General features: G+C 39.1%; 1 protein-coding gene across 1 annotated transcript in view; it reads right to left on the bottom strand.

The window, feature by feature from the left end:
* Window positions 1-23,871, bottom strand: part of BCKDHB (branched chain keto acid dehydrogenase E1 subunit beta) — a 406,073-nt gene that overhangs the window by 355,855 nt on the left and 26,347 nt on the right. The window contains exon 2 of the mRNA XM_007951268.2: window positions 3,050-3,127. Within this exon, the coding sequence (XP_007949459.1) occupies window positions 3,050-3,127 (78 nt within the window). The remainder of the gene's footprint in view (window positions 1-3,049; window positions 3,128-23,871) is intronic.

The following is a 23,871-nucleotide window of genomic DNA, read 5'->3' on the forward strand; positions in this document are numbered from 1 at the left end:
AATCCCTAAACAATGCTAACTTTGAGATATAAGTAATTTAAATGCTTACATTTTAAATCATAGAAAAGAAATGGACCAATGATTTAGATCACCTATCTCAACCTTGGCATTTCTGACATTTTGTAGTTGTTGTTGTTGTTATGCGCCATCTAGTCGGATCCGACTCATAGCAACCCCTCCTTCGGTTTCCAAGGCAGTATCACTACGGAAGTAGATTGGCCCATCTTCCTTCCGAGGAGTGGCTAGTGGGTTTGAACCGCCAGCCTTCTGTTTAGTAATCAAGTGCCTTTAGGCACTATGCTACCAGAGCTCCTTGTGAAAACTCTTATGCATTATAAGATGTTTAGCAGTATCTCAGGATTCTACCCACTGGATGTCCACCCCCAACTCCCACCAAGTTGTGACAACCAAAAGTGTCTTCCCACATTGCTAAATGGTCCATGGGGAGAGGTATGCAAATTTGGTCATTATTGAGAAAGAACAACTAATCCAGAATCACCTCTTGTTCTACCCATGAGGGAAATGAAGCCAGGAGAGAAGTAAAGTGACTTGACAAGTCAGAAAACTGGAGGCAGAACTACGACTCACACTCCAGGTTCCTGAGTAACCCCCCAAAGGTTTTCTTATATGTAGTATATAAAGAGAATCAGCCATTTGAAGAGCTGAAGGAAGAGCATTCCAGGCTGAGGGGAATGGTCATGAATAGTGACCTAGATTGTGAGAAACAAAGGAAGCAAGTATGGCTGGAATATAGTGAGCAAGGCAAACAATGGTATTAGTCAAATGGAAAGGAGCTTTATGTAAGTTGAAAATAAAATAGTAGATATCTATGGGAGCTCTGGTAGCGTAGTGCCTAAGGCATTTGACTGCTAACCAGAAAGCTGGCAGTTCAAATCCACCAGCCACTCCTTGGAAGGAAGATTGGGCAATCTACTTTCATAGAGATACCACCAGCAGAAACCCAAGGAGGGGTCAAAAGGACTCACATCAATGGCAGAAAGTTTGGTTTTTTTGATGAAGAGATCTAAATTCTTGTCAGTTCTCTGACTAGCATCCAATTAACCAGTTTTGTAAACCATGAAAAAAATAACTTCTGTGTTCCAAGTAACTTAATTTTACAAATGAGAAGCCTAAACTAGATTGAATATTCCCAGACCATATTATTTAAAAAATCATGTATACATTGAGTGACTAATTTAGGATACCATGTCTAACTCATTTAGAATCAATTCAATGGGCATATATAAAGTCAAGAATTATATATACCAACCATTTTGTTCAATTAATGAGTTCATATGGCTGTACTAGCCACAATTTACACTTCAAAGCAAATTCAAAATTTGAGAGTAATATTATTTTTTTCTAAATTAAACTTCAGCTGCGTTATACTGGCAATATTCACCTTTCAAAGATCTTCAACAAGAAAACTGCTTGTGAAATTATCACTAATAAAATATATTAAGAAAATGAAAACAGTTGGGCACACAATATATTTTTCTCATGCATACTTAAGTTTAGTCTGGCTCCACAGATATTGAATATATGGGTACTGCAGATTTAAAATAGGAAAATTAACACCACAAACAGTATTTTTGCTTCATAATGAAACATTAAAAGAAAATCAAAATTCAAGCCACTAATCTGTAAGAATTTTCAGAATGGGGGATCAATTCATTTAATCCTCAAGTTTAGCTCTTTCTCCTGAAATAGTACGTGTTTTTTACTTGACCTTGAAAGTATGGATTTTCAATTATAAATATAAATTCAAAAAATGAATAAATAAAGCCAATCAAATTTTTAAAACATGCAGTGGAAGGAAACTGTTTTTGTACCAATAATTTAATAAAATGAAAATTAAGTTACTTTATTACTAAAAGTATTTCCCCAAAGAGAAAACTCAGGTGAATGGAAATGTCTCCCTAAGGAAAGGAAAACTCAAACCTTTATTTTATAAATAGATACCTGATCGAGGTAGTATTTTCTGTTTTTCTGTGTGGAGAAAAAGGAATATACAATAGGTATTAACCTGTAAGGTATTAATATAATATCATGACCACACATATTATAGGAGGAAGTTAACTTGATGACATTAAATATATGTACAGGCAGTGCCCCCAGATGATGAATGAGTTTCATTCCTAAATTTGTCTTTAAATCAAATTGTACGTAAGTCAATTAGTTAGATATGGTTGGTACCAAACATCAGTCACTCAAATATTCGTTTTAGTATATAGTGTACCTTTCTATGCATAAAAAACATTAGAGAAACACTTCCAGATACACTAAAACATATTTAGCATAGTAATATAGTAATAATAATGTATTAATGTACATCACAAAATAGCCCCATTTGTTACTACAGCTCATTGGCTATACCTCAAATTTTTAATATAATAGGCTTAACAGGGGTTGGTTCATAACTACGGATGTATGTAAGTCTGACATGTGTAACCCAGGGGCTGCCTGTTGTTGCTCTTGTGGTGCGCCCTCAAGTTGGCCCCAACTCATAGCAACCCCTCTTTGGGTTTCTGAGGCCATATCACTACGGAAGTAGATTGCCCAACCTTCCTTCCAAGGAGTGGCTGGTAGGTTTGAATTGCCAGCCTTCTGGTTAGCAATCAAGTGCCTTAGGTACTATGCTACCAGAGCTCCTGGGACTGCCTGTAAGAACTATTAGTAACAAGTGGATGAAAAGTATGTCAATATCACAGTTTAATTATTTAGCCTTAATCATTTAATTAGGTCTTTTGAAAATTTCAGGTAGGTAGTGTTAAACATTAAGTTCCAAATATTACAAGCAAATCTTTAATTCTGAATTAACACATTACCATACACCAACTGCCATTCAGACAATTCCTACTCAGAGTGACCCCATGTGTCCAAGTAGAACTGTGTTCCACAAGGTTTTTAATGGCTGATTTTCAGAAGTATATCACCAGACCTTTCTTACAAGGCACCGCTGGATGGACTACAACCTAAAATCTTTCTATTAATAGCCATGCACATTAACCATTTACACCACCCACAGTCACGAACAAATAAAGTTTACCTGCAGTGGGATCTTTTGCCAGTGAGTTATCCAAGGCACTTGTTATTGACTGGAAAAGATTCATTTTCTGAGTTTGCCCTGTAAAGGTAAAAAAAGTATATCATTGCAAACATTGTGAAATACATAAAATAACTAGATTGTTAGTAGTTGATTATAACTTGACTAAAACCCGCTACAAAGAAAAGCATATATTATGTGAATTTATTATTTATAATGAGGCTGGTTCTTTGGAAGACACAAAAGCAATACAGATCTCCAAAAGCTTGTTGGTGAGAAGACTTCATATATATTAAATAATTAAAAATATATATATATAATGAGAGAAGGAATGTAATCAAGAGACAAAAATGTGTGTAAACAACAAAAGCCATGAAAGGTCAGAAAAGAGGATCAGTCAGAATGAGTAAGGTATTCAGAATCTAAACCATTAAGAATGGCAAGTGACTAATAGCATATATTAAGTATGCCAACAATGGCAATGGTCATGGACTACAAAATTAATAAGGAAGGCTAAATATAAACCTCACTGCCAAGAAGTGTTGACATTCGGAGAACATTTAAATCCCATATGTAAGCGCTTCAGAGTTCATCCTTCTTGTCAAGTTATTGCTCAGGTAGAATCTTTGCAGGCCAATGCCTGTCTCCCTAAATGGGCTGGTTGTTGTTGGACATATTAAATGGAACAATACACATAAAGAACAATGCCTGGCACATAGTGAGCACTGAATTAATGTTAGCTATTATTGCTAGATTCAAGACTTTTTCTGGGTCCTTCATTTCACTTTGTACTAATTCTGAGTGGTAGGGTAAATCTTTAGGTGATAAAGCTGTACATGTTGGAATTTAGAAACATCATGACTTTAGAGACTTCATTTCAGACTAGGTGCTGCCCAGTGCTCATGGTCATCCTTGAACTTTAGGTCAATTAACTCCTCTCCGAAAGCACTATTCAGTGTGCAGAAAGATTTCTACTGTATCTTCTGTAATCGCAAGGAACAGAGGCTTAGTGCCTCATCTACCCAGTCAAGCTACTATCGATTCCCCTCAATACCTACCACTTACCCTGACCCTTATTTCATCTAACTTCATGGTCCTCAGTAGCTGGAATGTCCCAAAAGACAAGGTTTAATCACCAGTGTGCATCACCACAGCAACTGTTGCCACCTTCAACCCTCTCATCATGCGATACTGGTCACTCTTCTTTTATCTAGAGACTCATCGTCTTCTCAAACCCAATCTGGCTTCACAGCAGGCTCTGATCTACAATACCTTTAATATCTCTAGTCTCCATCTTCCTTGGCCTTCTGACCCTCTGCTTGTTCTGCATCAAGCGTCTATATTATCCCTCCAATCATTACTGAATTCACTAGTTTCAGGTCTTAGAAACACCCAATCAGATATGTTGTCTGTACCCAGAATAATGGCTGGTTTCTACTCTATTTCTGGTGGGGATAACAGGAACTTATTCAAAAAGTACTTCTACATCATCTATGTTGAAGGATACACAGTATGGTATCCTAAAACCAAAACAACAATGTTGACAGTTAAGAACTTAAACCAAAAAACCAAATTCACTGCCTTCAAGTCGGATCCGACTCATACCCCTCCTTGGGTTTCCAAGGCAGTATCACTATGGAAGCAGATTGCCCAATCTTCCTTTCAAGGAGTGGCTGCTAACCAGCTTTCTGGTTAGCAGTCAAATGCCTTAGGCACTATGCCACCAGAGTTCCTAGAGAGAATAAAAATGCCTGACCATCTAAGCTGGTATTTATTTCACGTGGGCTGATGATTCCAACTAACAATGAATGTCCCCAAAACATTTTACCACATTGCCACGAGGCTAGTTTCCAGTAGAAAGAAAGAAAAGATATTATTAATAAAAATTATACAATCAGACCAAATAAATCTGGAAAGTAATGCTTGATAACCTCAAAGAATGTATTCAACTTTTATTAAAATAATTTATAGGTAAATATATTTAAAGATAATTGATATGGGAAAACCTAATATGGCAAAAGAAAAATAATTCCTATTATTTGTTGAAAAGGACATGTAGACCAATAGACTAAAATGAGTGTCCAGCAATTAACCCATGAACCCGTGGCCTTGATTTATGACAAGGGTGTCAAATCCATTCAGTAGAGAAAAGAATGGTCTCTTCCACAAATGGTGCTGGGAAAACTGCATCTGTACAAGCAAAAATTGACCATACCACACCCAATATATGAAAATTAAATCAAAATGGATCAATGGCTTACATATAAGAACTGAAACCATGAAAATACTTAGAAGAAAAACATAGGCCTAGTTTTTTAACAATGGTTTATTAAATATGATTCCAAAAGAAAAAGTAACAAAAGACAAAATAAACTGGATTTCATCAAGATTAAAAACAAAAAAAAACTGTACAACAAAAGACTTTATCAACTTCTACAACTCAACAACAAAAATACAACTCAAATGAAAAATAGGTAAAGGACTTAAATGGATATTTCTCCAAAGAAGATACACAAGTAGCCAAAAAGTACATTAAAAAATGCTCAAAGTCATCAATCATTAGGGAAATGCAAATCAAAACCACAATGAGATATTTGATACTCACTAGAATGGCGTAGTACCTAAGGCATTTGACAGCTGACCAGAAGGCTGGCAGTTCAAACCCACTAGCCACTCCTTGGAAGAAAGACTGGGTGATCTACTTCCATAGAGATACCACCTCAGAAACTCAAGGAAGGGTCACTATAAGTTGGAAACAACTTGATGGCAGTGAGTTTCGTTTGTTGTTTTAGAAGATTGGGCAATCTACTTCTGTAGTGATACTGCCTCGGACACCCAAGGAGGGGTTGCTATGAGTCTGATCAGACTCAGTGGCAGTGAGTTTGGTTTTTCTGGTTTGAGATTAACAGGAAAAAAGAAAACAAGTGTTGTTGAAGATCTGGAGAAATTAGAAATCACATCCATTCTACTGAAATTGAAAAATGATGAATTCACTATGGAAATCAGTCCCCCCAACGCCCCACCAAAAATAAAAGGTAAACATAGAATTACCATTATAACCCAGCAATTCCATTCCTAGGTATATGCCTGGAAAACTTGAAAGCAGAAACTCAAATAGGCACCTGTACACTAATGTTCACCATAGCATTATTCATAATAGTGTAAAGGTAGAAACAAGCCAAATGTCTCCAAGAGATGAATGGAAAAACAAAATGCATACAATGGAATGCTGTGCAGTCATAAAAAAGAATGAAGTTCTGATAAATGCTCAAACACAGATGAATCTTGAAAATATTATGCTAAGTGAACTGTCATATGCAAAAGCACAAACAATGTTTGATCCTACTTACATGAAATATCTAAAGCAGGCAAATGCATAGACACTAAAGATTAGCATTTACCAGGGGCTTGAGATAAGGGAGACAGGGCAGTTATTGCTCTAAAGATATTCTGTTTCTGTTTGGGGTGTTGAAAATTTTTGGAAATATACAGTAATTGTGATGGATTGAATTGCATCCCAAAAAATTACGTGTGGTACATCCTAATCTCTAAGACGGTCGAATAGGCAGACAAACTACATAGACCTACCACAAACAAGTAAGAAAACAACTGAAACAGGTATAAAAAATAATCCTGGAACCCCTAAGTTTCAAGAGAAGGATAAAGAAGTGGAGTAAATACTGACTGTAGAAGAACCTTAATGAAAACAGTGAATAAGGAGACAAACACAGCTGTGGACTGTCGGCTGTCCTGACGACATGCCCATTTTGATATTTGCAGGCAGGGTCCAGATCAGAGCAGCATCCTTAAGGATTGGCTCTACTTGCCAAAGATTGAACAGGCAAACTCACTAGTGGCTGATGATGCCAAAAAAAAAAAAAAAAACCCAAACTCATTGTCACCGCGCCAAGTCAGAACCAAGTGAGAGAAGCCAGTTTCACAAGGCTACATATGGTATGATTCCAACTATATGGCATTCCAAAAAAAAAAAAAAAAAACCCAAACTCATTGTCACCGATCCAACTCATAGCAACCCCTCCTTGGGATTCCAAGGCAGTATCACTACAGAAGTAGATTGCTCAGTCTTCCTTCCGAGGAGAGGCTGATGGGTTTGAACCGCCAGCCTTCTGGTTAGCAGTCAAATGCCCTAGGCACTATGCCACCAGAGCTCCTGGCTGATGACTAGAAAATATCATCAGGGTGTAAATATCCCCCTTGTTCCTCTTATACCCCACACCCTCCCAGTGAATGGAGGTGTGGCCATTCCCCACGCCCATGCACCATCCCAGTATGGGTGCCTGCCACCAGCTACCTTCTGCACAGGCAGGAACTGACTACACAATTAGGAACCTGTTCCCAGCCACTTTTGGGACCAGTGGGAATCTTTCCTAAGATCAGGTACCCTATACTCATCTGGCTTTTGAGATGGCAGGAACTCTATTTCTGGGAACAGGACTCTGGTCCCACTTATCTTTCGAGACAGTAGGAATTTGTCTGGGACTAGACGCCCTGCACACAGCTGATTTTGGAGCCACCTAGAACTCCCTCTGGAACCAGGTACCTTGCTCCCAACCACCTCTTGGACAGGCAGGAACTATTTCTGAATTCAGAAGCCCTACCCCAAGTCACCTTCTGGACAAGTAGGAGCTCATCTCAGATCAAATACCCTATCCTCAGCTGCCTTCTGGGTAGACAGGAACTAGCTTCAAGATCAGCCGACCTGCTCTCAGCAGCATTTAGGGCCAGCAACAACTTTTGTTCAGTCCAGGTGCCCTACACGAAGCCCCTTTTTGGGAGGGCAGGAATGTTATCTGGAAGTAGGGGTCCTATGCCCAGCTGCCTATTCAGACAGCAGGAACTTTTTCTCAGACCAAATGTACTGTCTCCAACTGCATTTAGATCAGCAGGAATACTTTCTGGAAACAAGTGCTTTTCTCCCACCACAGTGTGGGCTGACAGGAATTTTTCCAGGTCCAGGTGTTCTGCCACTAGACATCTGGGTCAACAGGAACTCATCTGAGATTAGACATCCTGCACACAGTTTCTGTCTGTGTAGTAAGAACTATTACTAGACAATGTGCCTAGCTTCCTACTCCCTCCTTAGCCAGCAGAAACAGCCTGAGTGCCCTATCCTCCCAGTTTTGTTTTTGTTTGTTTGTTTTTAAATTATTCTGTTTTCCTTCTTCCTTCCTTTCTATTTTTATCTCTTTCCCTTCCCTCATTCTTGTTTATTTGCTTGTTTTCCCTTTTCCTGCTTCCCTTTTTTTTCTTTTCTTTTCCTATTTTTGTTTTTTCCCATGTCTTATTTTCCTTTATGCATTTTTCTCATTTTTTATTATTTTTTCCCACATGCTCTCTTCTCTTCTTACCCCCTCCCCAGAAGTTTTTATTTTTTTCCTTTATCCTCTTTATCCTTCTTTTTGCCTTTTTTTCCTTCTTTTTACTCCATTTTTATTTTCATTTACTGATTTCAGGGGGGATTGTTACTGTCTGTTTATGTACTTTGTGTATTTTGTTCTTGTTTGGATTTTTTGGGTGTTGTTGCATTTTTTGCCCAACCAAGTGGGAGACAGCAACCATGTCCCCACAAGCCAATCACACTCACATCTACTATAGCCCCACTCACTGGGATAGGGCCACAACCTGCTTCTGCATCAATTGATCAATGATAGATGGCAGCCAATAACAGCCCAACTCACCCTCAACTGCTCTACATGAACGGCTAACAGAGATCTCTTCACACATTCTCATCCTCTGTCAAACCAACCAAGAAACAAGTGGTGAGTGCCTAAGTGCTGCCAAATTAACAAACGGAGTAGCACACCAGGCCAGCTTCCTCAGATATGTCAAATATCTAAAGAAAAAAGAAACTGGGTGAATCATACCAGCATACAATCACTAATTAAATATAAATACAACTACATCACAAAGTCTCAGAGACAACTGACCATCCCAAGTGCCAAAGGTGTAGGGAGAGCACATCTTCTGACCTCCTCTAACTCCACAAGAGGAAGACAGAATCACCATCATTAGCCCAAGGCCTACTCCTGTGAGGCCAGGCATGCTGCCTCCCTTCAGCCCTTTCACCAACCCTGACAACAACCATTCCTCCTACAGCACCCACCACCTCTCTGCTGGGTTCAATAATTTCTGCAGTGACCACACAGAACTCACAGATTATGGGGTTTATTAGGGAAGCAACAGGATACAATTCAAGTTCAGGAACACACTCAGTCTCACTCAGCCTACCATCTCTCAGCCAAAAGTCTCTCATTCCCTCCCCCACTAGTGCATGTCTCTCATGATGTCTCTCTCTCAGCAGTGTGTGTCTCTCAGTGTCTCTCTCAGCGGCCTGTATCTCTCACATCTCTCAGCCAGCAGTGAGAGTTTCCTTCTGCCTCTAGGAGGCTTTTAAGCCTGGCAGAATGGCCAAACTAACCAATCCCAACATCAGAATTCTATACAACTGAGAGAGAGTGAACCTCCCAGAAAATTACTTTGTGCTATCCCAACAGAAATAGCCCAAGTGGATAACTTTAACAATCAGTTACTCAGATGCTCACGGCAAATTTCACCACAGAGTTTACAAAAACATATGGCTAAAAAAGCCACACTACGTAATTTACTACACTGTAGGCCATCCCCTGGATTTTCTAGCCATTACCACTTTTATACTTCAAAAATTAACATCACCTTCACCATCAGTTTAAGAATAACCACACCTACAAAAGCATGTAAGCCAGCCACTTCCTTCATGCCTTTATCTCCCCCCATTTTGGATAGCCAATTTCTAATTTGCCCATCCCTATCAAACCAGTACTCCGAAGAGACAAGCATGTTCCTTTCTCACTGAAGAATCTTCTGTTCTGCTTGGAAACACTGAGCATCTGCATCCATAAACAAGCATAGCCCAGCCCAGTACAAGCCATCAAATTGCAGCAACTTAACACCAGCTCAATGTCAATCATCTTCCTCTTCGTTTGGTCGGGTTCTGGTCAGCTCAGCCCTAGCCATCCCAGCTAGGTCATGGGTACCAGCTGCCAAGTTTGGGAGTCACACTCTTCCCTTCACTTCAGACCAGCCAGCACCTTATCTCACATCCTCAGTCCTCAGGGACTATTTCAATGCCTGTAGGCTCACTACTCCCTTGAACTTCAGACCAGCCAGCCCTTTCTTTCATACCTAGTCTCCATGGCCTAGGTCAAAGAGTACCAAACTCAGCCCATTTCTTCATTGCTGCTCTTCCCCCATTTCCACTTAAGTGGACCCAGGTGGTCACAAGCGAGTAGCACACAAGCCTACTACTTGCTGGCTTTCTTTAACTTTCAGTCCTGGAAGGGGTTTCTCTCACGGACCATGACTTTCCTGCCTCAATGCACTCAAAGCCTAACTGCTTGCTTGAAATTCAAAAAAGTCAAGCAATCATTTTTTTTTTCCTGTATGTCCTGTACATCCTGTCTTCAAATGCAGATCTTCTGTTCTCTCAGTAGTTCTGCTTGGGTTTATTTTATATTTCTGCTGAAATAAAAGCCTGTGTTTTTGCTGGACAAATTATATTTCCTCTTTAAATATATCCAATCAAGTATCAGCTGAAGGCATACTTACACGCTGTTATCCACACCCCATAATCATTTCTAACTAAGGTAAAGAAAACATTCAATACCTGTCGTACATTCAGATAAACACATAATCCAAAACATATAATCCTTTTTAAGACATTCCAGGTTCATCTCTTCACCTTGAATACCTTCCCATTCTATATATATGGCCTTGGGCCTTTGGCTGGGTGTAACCAAAAGCCTTAGCCTCTGAATCAATTATCTCCTTAATAGGTAACACCAACCAAAGTAAACATCTAAGAATCCAAAATTTCACTTTCCAAGCCCCTTCCTTCTTTTACAAAATCCCATGCTTCTATGAGCCACTGCAATGAATCCCACTTCTGACACCAACTGTCAAAGGGGCAGGAAGCCCACATCATATGACCTCCTCTAACCCCACAAGAGGAAGACAGACTCACCATCAGTAGCCCAAAGCCTATTCCTGTGAGGCAAGATATGCTGCCTCCCTCCAGCCCTTTCACTAACCCTGACACCAACCGTTCCTCTCACAGCACCCACCACCTCTCTGCTGGGTTTAATAATTCACTGAAGTATCCACACAGAACTCACAGATTATGCAGTTTATTAGGGAAGCAATAGGCTATAAATTCAAGTTCAGGAACATGTTGAGTCTCTTATCAATTCGCTGTCTCTCAGCTGACAGTCTCTCTCAGTCTCTCTCCCAGCAGTGCATGTCTCTCATGGTGTCTCTCTCTCAACAGTGCATGTCTCTCAGTGTCTCTCAGTAGCACATGTCTCTCACATCTCTCTCTCAGCAAGGCATGTCTCTCACATCTCTCTCTCAGCAATGTGTGTCCCTCACATCTCTCTCTCAGCAATGCATGTTTCTCACATCTCTCAGCCGGCAGTGAGAGATTCCTTCTGCCTCTAGGAGAGCTCTTTTCCAGCGTGGCAGAGTGGCCAAACTAACCGATCCCAACATCAGAATTCTATACACCTGAGAGAGAGAGAACTTCCCAGAAAATTACTTCATGCTGTTCCCAACACAAATAGCCCAGGTGAATCACTTTAACACTGAGGAGCTACTCAGTTGCTCACAGCAAATTCCACCACGGAGTTTACAAAGACGTATGGCTAGAAAAACCACACTATGTAACTTACTACACTGCACCAAGTCACACAAAGAAGCAAGATAAATTAGTACAAAAAAAGAACCAGAATAAAGAGGCAGAAAACTCCACTGAGGAGGCAGACTTGGAACTACCTAATAAGGAATATAAAAAAAATATATCAAGGTACCTCCAATGGATTGAGGAAAACACTGACAAAAGTCTAGAACAATTTAGGAAAACAACACAAGAACAAACTGACACAATAAACGAAAAATTAGAAACCATACAAAAACAGAAAACAGAAACTCAAAATGTTGTTATTATTACTAAATAGATAACACACTGAAAAGGCAAAGGAGTAGAATTTAATCAATAGCATACAGAATTAGTGAGACTGAAGACAAATCTCTCAATATTACTTTATTAAGGATCAACCATAAAAAAAAAACATTAACTGCCCACATGCATGTTCAAATTGAAGTTGAAGACAATTAAAATAAGTCAACAAGAGCCAAAATATGACCTTGATAATATCCCTCCTGAATTTAGAGACCATTTAAAGAACAGATTTGATGCACTGAACATCAATGACTGAAAACCAGAGGAATGTAGGATGACATCAAGAACATCATCCATGAAAAAAGCAAGAGGTCATTAAAAAGGCAAGACAAGAAAGGAAGAGACCAAAATAGATGTCAGAAGAGACTCTGAAACTTGCCCTTGAGCGGAAAGTAGCTAAAGCAAATGGAAGAAATGACAAGATAAAAAAGAGCTAAACAGAAGATTTCAAAGAATAGCTTGAGAAGACAAAGCCAATTACTATAATAAAATGTGCAAAGACCTGGAGTTAGAAAACCAAAAGGGAAAAACATGCTTGGCATTTCTCAAGCTGAAAGAACTGAGGGAAAAATTTAAGCCTTGAATTGTAATATTGAAAGATTCTATGGGCAAAATATTGAATGATGCAGGAAACATCAAAAGAAGACAGAGGGAATACACAGAGTCACTGTAGCAAAAAGAATTGGTTGATGTTCATCCATTTCAGGAGTGGCATATGAACCAATGAAGGAAGAAGTTGAAGCTGCATTGAAAGAACTGGCAAAGAACAAGGCTCCAGAAATTGACAAAATACCCAATGAGATGTCTCAACAAATGAATGCTGCACTGAAGGTACTAACTCGGCTATGCCAAGAGATTTAGAAGACAGCTACCTAGCCAACTGACTGCAAGATATCGATATCTGTACTCATTCCAAAGAAAGGTGATCTCACAGAATGTAGAAATTATCGAATGTTATCATTAATTTCACATGCAAGTAAAATCTTACTGAAGATAATTCAAAAACAGTTGCAGCAGTATACTGACAGAGCTTCCAGAAATGCACACTGAATTCAGAAAAGGACGTGGAATGAGGCATATCAGAGCTGATGCCAGAGGGATCTTAGCTGAAAGCAAAGAATACCAGAAAGACATTTGGGAGCTCTGGTAGCGTAATGCTATATTTACTTGTGTTTTATTGACTGTGCAAAAGCATTTGATTGTGTGTATCATAACACATTATGGATAACATTGAGAAGAATGTGAATTCCAGAACACTTGATTGTACTCACGAGGAACTTGTATGCAGATCAGAAGGCTGTCGTTCGAACAGAACAAGGGGATACTGCACAGTTCAAAATCAAGAAGGGAGTGTGTCAAGGTTGTATCCTTTCATCATACTTATTCAACTTGTATGCTGAGCAAATAATCTGAGAAGCTGGATTATATGAAGAAGAACATGGCATCAGGATTGGAGGAAGACTCATTAACAACCTGTGATATATGCAGATGACACAACTTTGCTTGCTGAAAGTGAGGATGACTTGAAGCACTTACTGATGAAGATTAAAGAGTACAGTCTGAGTATGGATTACACCTCATTATAAAGAAAACAAAAATCTTCACAACTAGTCCAATAAACAGCTTCACAATAAATGGAGAAAAGATTGAAGTTGTCAAGGACTTCATATTACTTGGTTCTACAACAAACAACAATGGAAGCAGCAGTCAAGACATCAAACAATGCAACACATTGGGCAAATCTGCTGCAAAAGACTTCTTTCAAGTGCTGAAGAGCAAAGATGTCTCCTTGAAGACTAAGATGCACCTAACCCAAGCCATGGTATTCATCGCCTCTATGCATGTAAGAGCTGGACAATGAATAAGGAAGACCAAAGAAGAATTGGTGCTTTTGTTGCTGTGCTGAAGAAGAATGCTAAGAGTACCATGGTCTGTTACAAGGACAAACAAATCTGTCCTAGGACAAGTGTAGCCGTAATGCTTCTTGGAAGCAAGAATGGCCAGACTTCATCTCACTTACTTTGGTCATGTTGTCAGAAGGAACCATTCCCTGGAGAAGGATATCATGCTTGGAAAAGTAGAGGGTCAATGAAGAAGGGGAAGGCCCTCAATGAGATTGATAGACACAGTGGCTGCAACGATGGGCTCAGGTATAGCAAGGATCATGATGAGGCTGGCACAGAACCAGGCAGTGTTCCATTCTGCTGTGCACAGGAGTCTCTAGGAGTCAGAGATGACTGGACGGCACCTAACAACATAAACAAGAAGAAATAACTATAATAAATATCTATGGACCCAATGACAGAGCTCTAAGATATATCAATCAGACTTTAACAGAATTGAAAAGACAAACAGATGACAGCATGGTAATAGCAGGACACTTTAATGTATCACTTTCAATGAAAAACAACTAGAAAGAAACTCAAAAAGGACACAGAAGAACTAAACACAGTCAACCAATTTGACACAGTATACAGAATACTCCACCCTAAAACAGCACAATATACATTCTTTTCCAGCACACAAGGAACACTTTCTAGAACTGACCATATGTTAGGCCACAAAAGTATGCTTCAATAAATTAAAAAACTGAAATACTGCAAACCATCTTCTCAGATCACAATGCTATAAAATTAGAAATCAACACTATGGAAGATCAAGGGAACAAAAGCAAACACAGGGAAAAGGAAAAACATCCTTCTTAAGAATGACTGGGTAAGAGAAGAAATGAAAAATGAAATTAAAAAAATCTTGAATCAAGTGAGAATGAAAACACAACATATCAAAATCCATGGGACACAGCAAAAGCAGTGATCAGAAGGCAATTTACAGCAGTAAACACACACAACAGAAAGGAAGAAAGAGCCAAAATCAATACCTTAATCTAACATCTCCAACAATTAGAAAAAGAGCAGCAAAAACAGTCGACAGTCACCAGAAGATAAGAAACAATAAAGACTTGATCAAAAGTAAGTGAAATAGAAAATAGAAAAAAATAGAGTCAACAAGACTAGACATTGACTTTGAAAGATTAATAACATTGACTAATGACTGGTAAATTTATCAAAGGAAATGAAGGAGAAGATGCAAATAACATGAATAAGAAATGGAATGGGCGACATCACAACAGAACCAACCAAAATAAAAAAGATATTATTAGGATACTATGAAGAACTATAACAAAATTTTAAAACAGAAATGGACAAGTTTCTAGAAACATACTACTTACCTAAGCAAACAGACACTGAGGTAGAAAATCTGAACAGACCCGTAACAAAAGAACAAATTTAACAGGTTATAAAAAAAAAAAAAAGAAAGTCCTGGCCCAGACAGCTTCCTGGAGAATTCTACCAAACATTCAGAGAAGAGCTAATACCAATCCTGTTCAACACTAGAAAAACAATGTAATCCATCCACATAAATAAAGGATGACCTTTATGATCCTATCAATTGATGCAGAAAAGGCATTTGATAAAATCCAACAACCATTCCTAATAAAACTCTCAGAAAACAGGAAATTCCTCAAGATAATTCAGGGCATATATACAAAACATTCCCAACATTGTTCTCAATGGCAAGAGACTGAAAGCATTCCCCTTAAGAACTGCAACCAGACAAGAATTCCCTTTATTACCACTCTCATTCAGTATTGCACTAGAAGTCTTACCTAGAGCATTTAGGCAAGAAAGGGAAATAAAAGGCATCCAAATTGGTAAGGAAGAAGTAAACCATCTCTAATTGCAGATGACATGGTCCTATACAGAGAAAGCCCCAAATATTCAGCAAGAAAACTACTGGAACTAACTGAAAGATTCTGTGTAGTGGCAGGATACAGGCCAACATACAAAAATCAGTTGGATTCTTTGACACCAACAAAGAGATCTCTGAAAAGAAAATAAGGAAACAATACCATTTATAATACCATTTATAATAGCTAACAAAAAGATAAAATACTTGGGAATAAATTTTGGCAGGGGCACAAAAGACCGATACAAAGAAAATCACAAAACACTACCAAAGAAACCATAAGAAATCTACATAAATGGAAGAACATAATACATTCATTGATAGGAAGACTGAACATTGTGAAAATGTCAACACTACCTGTGGTAGTTAAGGTTATATGTCAACTTGGCTGGGCCTGGTTTTGAGTGGCTGAACAGCTGGATGTAGTATTCTCCATGATGAGACTGGAAGTCAACTCCATGGTGGAATCTACTGCAAGCAGTTGAGTAGCTGCATTAGGGCTGTGGTCTGCTCCCAGTTTCTAAGGAGAAGCTTTAGGAACGGTTTGCAAATTTGGGCATGCTTGAATCCTATATGTAGCCAAGACATTGTTGAGCAGCCTGCCATGTTGTCTGCCAATCCTGGGACTGTTAATGGACTTGAATCAGTGACCTGCTGTGTGCTTTGGTAATATTGGAACTGTGCCTTTTTACTTGTTGACCTTGGGTGAAGAAGGCATCCAGCTTCGGTGGGCCAGGAGGAAGAGGCAGAGCTGAAGCCCAAGGTCAAGGGGCTTTCACCCATCCCCTAGAGCCTGGCACTTTGAACTCGGACTTCTAGACTCCAAAACTGAAAAAGCCACCCATTTGTGGTATATTTTCTGTTAAAGCAGCATGAAGTAACCAAAACACTACCCAAAGCAATCTACAGATTCAATGCAATCCTGATCCAGATTTCATCAACAATCTTTAAGGAAATGAAAAAAAAAAAAATCACTAATTTTAAATGGAAAGGAAAGAGACCTCAGATAAGCAAAACACTGCTGAAGAAGAAGAACAAAGTAGGTTCTCACACTCCCCAATCTCAAAACCTACTATATAGTCACAATAGTCAAAACAGCCTGGTATTGGTACAACAGATACACAGACCAGTGGAATAGAAATGAGAACCCAGAAATAGACCCATCCACCTATGGAGAGCTGATCTTTGACAAAGGGCTAAAATTCATTAAATTGGAAAGGGACAGTATCTTCCACAAACGGTGCTAGCAAAACTGGATATCCATTTACATAACAATAAAACAAGATCCATACCTAATACCATATATAAAAATGAATTCAAGGCAAATCAAAGGCTTAAATGTAAAACCTGAAAGTATAAAGTTCATCAAAGAAAAAATAGGGGTAAACTTAGGGGCCCTAATATATGACATTAATAGACTACCGGACATAAGTAAACATGCACAAACAGAACATAAACTAGATGTCTGGGACCTTCTAAAAACTAAATTCTTATGCACATTGAAAGATTTCTCAAAAGAGTAAAAAAAGAACCTACAGATTGGGAAAAAAATATTCAGCAGCAACATGCCCGACAAGGGACTGATCTCAAACAATCCAATTAAAAAAATGGGCAGAAGACATGAACTGACGTGTCACCAAAGAAGACATTCAGACAGCCAGCAAACATATGAAGAAATGTTCATGATCATTAACCATCAGGGATCCAAATGAAAATAACAATGTGGTATCAGTAATAGCAAAATTCAACAAGACAAAAAATAACAAATGCTGATGAAGACATGGAGAAATTAGAATAATCATATACTACTGGGGGGAGATTGTGAAATGATTAAACCACTGTGGAAAACAGAACGGCAGTTCCTTAAAAACTTGGAAACAGAAACACCATTTGATCCAGCAATCCCATTACTAGGTATATATTCTAAAAAAGGGAGAATCAAGATGCAAATAGATATATGCACACCCATGCTTATCATAGCACTATTCACACTAGCAAAGAAATGGGAACAAACTAAGTGTCCATCAATGGATGAATGGATAAACAAACAATGATACATATACACAATTGGATACTATGCAATATTAAAGAGTAATGTAGAATCTGTGAAACACTTCATAATATGGATGAGCTTAGAGGACATTATGCTGAATGAAAGAAGTCAATCACAGAAGGACAAATATTGTATTAGTTCATTATTGTAAAAAATCAAGGAAAAGTTTATATATGGAAGGGAACTTTCTTTGTTGGGTGAGAAGGGAGGAGAGGGGAAGAAAGGTATCACTGCAAAAAAGAAAAAAAAAATAATGTAGAATCTGTGAAACACCTCTTAATGTGGATGAACTTAGAGGACATTATGCTGAGTGAAATAAGTCAATTATAGACAGACAAATATTATATTAGTCCACTACTGTAAAAAGTCAAGAAAAGATTGACAAATGGAAAGAAACTTTCTTTGTTGGTTGTCAGGGATGAAAGGAGAGGGAAAATTGCTAAGAGATAAGTATTTGGGTGAAGGGAAAGACAATATACTAAAAGCAAGTGACCAGCACAGTAACACTATGGAAAAGGAAGACATGGAGAAGTAAGCAAGAGGTACAGACAACAAAGGTAAACATTTTTTTACATACACAATACCGCATTATCAGTGATAAAAATCTACAGGTGGATACATACGTAGGCAGGCTAAATGATCAGGTAAGGGTAGACTAAAGAGAACATACCATGCCCATACGTAAGTCTGACAGATGATATTTCTATACACATATTTGTGTGTGCTATAAGAATGACTATATATGTAACAGGTATAACAGGAGGCAAAGTTATGATAATTTCTTAGCCACAGCCAAACACCTTGAAGCAATGAGTTGCTGGGTCCATAGGCTTGGGCATGGTTGCAGGGGACATCAAGCTCAACTGGCATAACATACTGCATAAAAACATTGTTCTTTTTTTTTTGGTAAGCAGCTACTGAGGTCTTAAAAGCTTTCAAGCAGCCATCTAAGACACAAAAATTGTTCTCTCTTCATGTGAAGCAAAGAAGAGTGAAGATCAAAGATGTATGGAAACAATTAGTCTAAGGGACTATATGACCCTGAGACCACAACCAGATGGTGCCCAGCTACCACTGTGAACCATTGGGAAAGTGATCAGAATTGGAAATCCTGAATAGAGTGGCAGAAAAATGTGGAACACAACTCAAAATCATTAAAAAAAGACCAGGATGAGGCTTACTATTCTGACCCCCAAGACTATAGTCTTAGTCACCCTTCAGGCCTAGAATGGACCTCACTCTTGTGATTTAACTTCCAGCCAAACAAAAGACGGGCCTAGGAGGTGAAAAATTACACCAGGAGGTTACACTCCTTAGAACAGTCAAGCATGGGAGATCAGAGAGGCAGCATTTGTACATGGAGACAGCTCAGAAGGCAGGAATGCATATGTAAAGGAGGACACAGGAAAAAGGTAACCACAGGGAAGAAGCGGAAGAACAGCTGTTACACTATGGGGTAAAGAAGTGGGAGGACAGCTGTTACATTATGGAGTGAAGAAATGGGAAGAGAGCTGTCACATTATGGGGTTTGCAATCAATGTCATGAAATAAAATGCATATGAACTACTGAATGAAAAACGAATTTGCTCTGTGAACCTTCACCCGAATCACAACATAAAAAATATATACATAAATAAATAACTTGCCTTTGGAACTAGGTTTAAAAACAAAAAAATCCTAACCTCTATGCCTAAAGTTATAATCTCTCGGGAATGGGTTGTCTTTGCCATGTTAAAGAGGTAGAATTAGTATAGAGCCTGTCTTGAGTCAATCTCTTATGCAATACAACAGAGATTAAACTAGCAAGCAAAAGGAGACATGGGGTAAAATAAATATAAATACTAAAACACATGGAGATCTCCAAGCAACCAGGAACTAGAAGCAGAAGAAACAAGGTCTTCCTCCAGAGTGGCCAGAGAGAGAAAGACTTCCTCCGGAACTGGTGCTCTGAATTCGAACATCTAGCCTCCTAAACCATGAGAAAATAAATGTGTTTGTTAAAGCTACCTACTTGTGGATTTCTGTGATAGCAGCATGTTCTGGTCACCTACTGCTGCTCTGACAGGAATATACCACAAATGGGATGGCTTTAACAAACAGAAGTTTATTCTCTTACAATTTGGAGGCTTTAAGTCCAAGTTCAAAGTGCCGGGCTCTAGGGGCTGGGTGAAAACCCCTCAACCTTAGGCTTCACTTCTGCCTCCTGCTCCCGGACCACTGAAGCTGGAGGCATTTCTTCACTCAGACAGCTGCTGGCTGCTGAGACTGACAAGCCCAAGGTTGACAAGTAAAAGGGCACAGTCCCAATGTTACCAAACAACAAAGCAGGCCATTGATTCAAGTCCACTGAAAGTCCCAAGATCAACAAAGCATGGCAGCCTGCTGAAAAACAGCTTGGCTGCATGCAGGGTTCAAGCCTGCCATAAGCTCGAGACCATTCCCAAAGCTGCTTTTTATGTACAGGAAGCAGACCACATCCCTAAACCAGCTACTCAGCTGCTTGTGGAAGATCCCACTATGGAGATGATTGCCAGTCTCATCATGGGAAATAACTACCACCAGCTGCCCAGCCACTCACCCAAGCCCAGCCAAGTTGACACACAACCTTAACTACTACACAGCAGTAGATAACAAAGATAGTAGTGATGGTTGCAAAACCTGGTGAATGTAATTAATGTTGCTGAATTGTAAACTTAAAAATACTGTATATACTATGGACTGCCAAAAAAATGAACAAATCTGTTTTGGAAGAATTACTACTACAGCACTCCTTAGCACGTACTTTGGACATGTTATCAGGAGGGAACTGTCCCTGAAGAAGAACATCATGCTTCACAAAGTAGGTCAACAAAAAAGAAAATCTCAACGAGATGAACTGAAACAGTGGCTGGCACATGGCTCAAACGTGACAACGATTATGAGAATGGCACAAGACTTAACAGTGTTTTGTTCTGTTATACATGGTGTCACTATGATCCAGCACCTAACATGAACCTTTACAGAAGGAGACTACTACACCTTTCTCCCACAGAAGGGGCTGGTGAGTTCAAACCACTAACCTTTCTGTTAGCAGCTGAGCACTTAACCACTGTGCCACTGGGACTCTGTCAGTCTAAAAGATAACCAATTATATTTCCATATGAGCACATAAAATTTTGCTCTTGATTTTTTCTTTTCTATTAGGTCCAATATTTTTGGTTTTAGGATTAACTGCTATTCTACTAGATGTTTTCAAAAATTGTAAATGACAGTTTATTATTGAGCAGCCTCTACTTCAACACTTTTTAAGATTGCAGCTTAATTTGTGGCTAGGTCAAGAAGAAATCACAAGTTATTGGCTAGTAAGAGATCTTAAAATATTTCTTTTCTTTAGAATTCTTTATTCTCTAACACAAAGATCATTGATGAATTTGCCTTTGAAGCCTCATGAAACCGTAAGCCCACTCACAGCAATCACTAACCAAAGCCTTACTATTGGTTGTTGTTGTTGGTAGTAGTTGCCATCAAGTCAATTTTGACTTATCAACCCAATGTGTGTGGAATAGAACTGCTCCATAGGGTTTTCAAGGTTGTGTCTTCCAAGGTGTCACTGAGTGGGTTCACACTTTAAGGGCTCCCTCTCTCCCTTTCTCCCTCTCTCCCTCTCTCGCTCACTCCCTCACTTCCTCACTTCCTCTCTCCCTCTCTCTCCTCCTCCCTCCCTCCCTCTCTCTTTCTCACAGAGGTTAGCCCTGTCTGGCTCTTACCTTCTACTAATCAAGAATGGCTGGGAGAGGATGAGACTTTCCACACAAAGCTTTATTACACAGAGGTAGCATGCAGGCAGAGACAAAGAGGGAATGACTAAAGACTAAGCAATGTTAGTCTTTGTCTCCCCAAGCAAAGATTTGCTGGGGTTTTTTAAGGGTTTTAAGCAGAAGCTTCATCTTTATTCATGAAACAGGTTGGGAATTTCTGAAAAGAGGTGGGATTTTCTAAAAAAGAGGTGGCATTACAGAAATTGGGTGCATGCACAGGAGTTGTAAGAATTTCTGGGATACCTGACATGAGTCAAAAGAGCTGCTGAGATACTTGACATGACTTATTATGGGATACTGCACATGCACTGTCTTTTGGGGCACCACTTAGATTCCCAGTCAGTGTCTCTGCCTCAATATTGCCACCTTAAATAGCAGTCACTTGTGGTGCTGTGCACATGCTTAGGAGAACTGAATCAAACTGGTTTGCCCACAACACATCCTGCAAGGATGTAAAGCATGGAACTGGGTGGGTGGCTTGTTATTTCTGTGCCCTTCGTTCCAGGATATAGCTTGGCCTTCAACTACAGCAGTTAGCCTTGTGTTGTCTTTGGAACATGTATTATCAGATAATACTTTGGGTCTTGCCATCTTCCACCTGTCTCAAAACCACCAATCCTTCCACTAATAGTAGAAAGCCCTTAAGTAAAAAAAAGTGATTTGTGGGCAATGATAAAAAAAAATATATTATCAAACATAGCTGTCAAATCATGCCACAAGCATTAATAAATGCTTGCCAAATTTCAAACCCAGAGTGACAACTCCTTTCTTTCCAAGATGAAAAGCAGTAACAAAACAAAAAGTATACACAGCAGTACAATTTCTTCAGAGTCAAGAACACATGCTAATGACTGCCCATTGGTACAAACAGATTCTATGACCGATGCTCACTTAAAATCTTCCTCAGTAGACATTCTTAAATAACCAAGTCATCATCATCGCCACAAAGATAAAGTGGCATGTAGATGGAATGTAATGGCCCCAGTAAAACATAAACTTCAAGAAGGCAGACATTCTTGGCTGCTTTTTAACCAGAGCTTTACCCTCAGTGCTTAGAACAGTACCTGGGATATAGTAGGTGCTCAGTAAGCATTGTTGCATTGTTGTGTGACTAAACCATTAAATGCACACAAGCCATTTTAATAAAGATTTAAAAAAAAAAAAAAAAAAAACACTCAGCAAATCATTAACTAAGGGGAAAGAATGGGGTAGGAAAAAAAATCTACCATAGTCATAATTCAAAGATACATTATAGAAGGAGGTTGTGGGAAAGAGAATGGCAGGAATTAAACCTAAACTGCAACAACAGTCTGATGGAATAGGTCTTTAATAACGATCCAGAAAGCAATAGTACTAAAGGGAGAAACCTTCTCTACAGCTAGAGCATTTGTAGCAAAAGGAGCAAATGCATGCTCAAGGAAGCAATCTCCAGAAATAAGTAAGATCAACATGCGTGTGCATCAACAAGGGAGTATATTTGAAGTTTACAATAAACAAAAACACACAGCTACAACATGGGCAATCAAAGTCCACATCAAAAAATAAAGATTTTGCCAACATAGTAAGAGCTGTGCCCTTTTTGTGCTGCCGAGTCGTTAGTACAGTGTAGGGTATAAGAACCTAAAATCTAAAACCACTTTGTTGGTGGAAAACTGCAATCTACAGCTGGAGCTGTAACTCCATTTTGACCCTTGACGAACTCAGACCCCATTTGATGCTTGCTGGCCACTAGCTTAACAATGTCGCTATGCTTAGACAAGCCCAGACAAGCCCAGAGAAAGGAAATTTGCTCCCAGGAGGAATGCCATTGAAAGTAGATTAACTAGTATGCAAAAAACTGCTCACAAAAACAACTAGGGAACTTGCTTACCTGGGCAAGTCCTTTATGATATGCTGAAAATAGCCAATCCTGTAACCCTTTTTAACCTGTAATTATATACATATCCTGACTATGGTCCTTTCCCAACTTCTCTACAGACACCTGCAACAGTGATGAATTACCTACCAACAGTCATTGTGAGTCTGAGGGCAGAGTCCTAGTAGCCTCCAGGAAAATCTTTAACCAGAAACCTTTTAGTGTCAGCAGTACTAACAAGACTTTTGGAATTCTAAACACTCCTTATGGCCTTTATCTGCCCTCCAGTCTCAGCAGGTATCAGAAACTTCCTCCGAACTCAGCACGCATCACAAAAGCCATCCGGATTCAGCACGTATC

Source organism: Orycteropus afer, unplaced genomic scaffold (genome assembly GCF_000298275.1).
Source record: "Orycteropus afer afer isolate SDZICR_OR568_19922 unplaced genomic scaffold, OryAfe1.0 scaffold00011, whole genome shotgun sequence".
NCBI lineage: Eukaryota > Metazoa > Chordata > Mammalia > Tubulidentata > Orycteropodidae > Orycteropus > Orycteropus afer.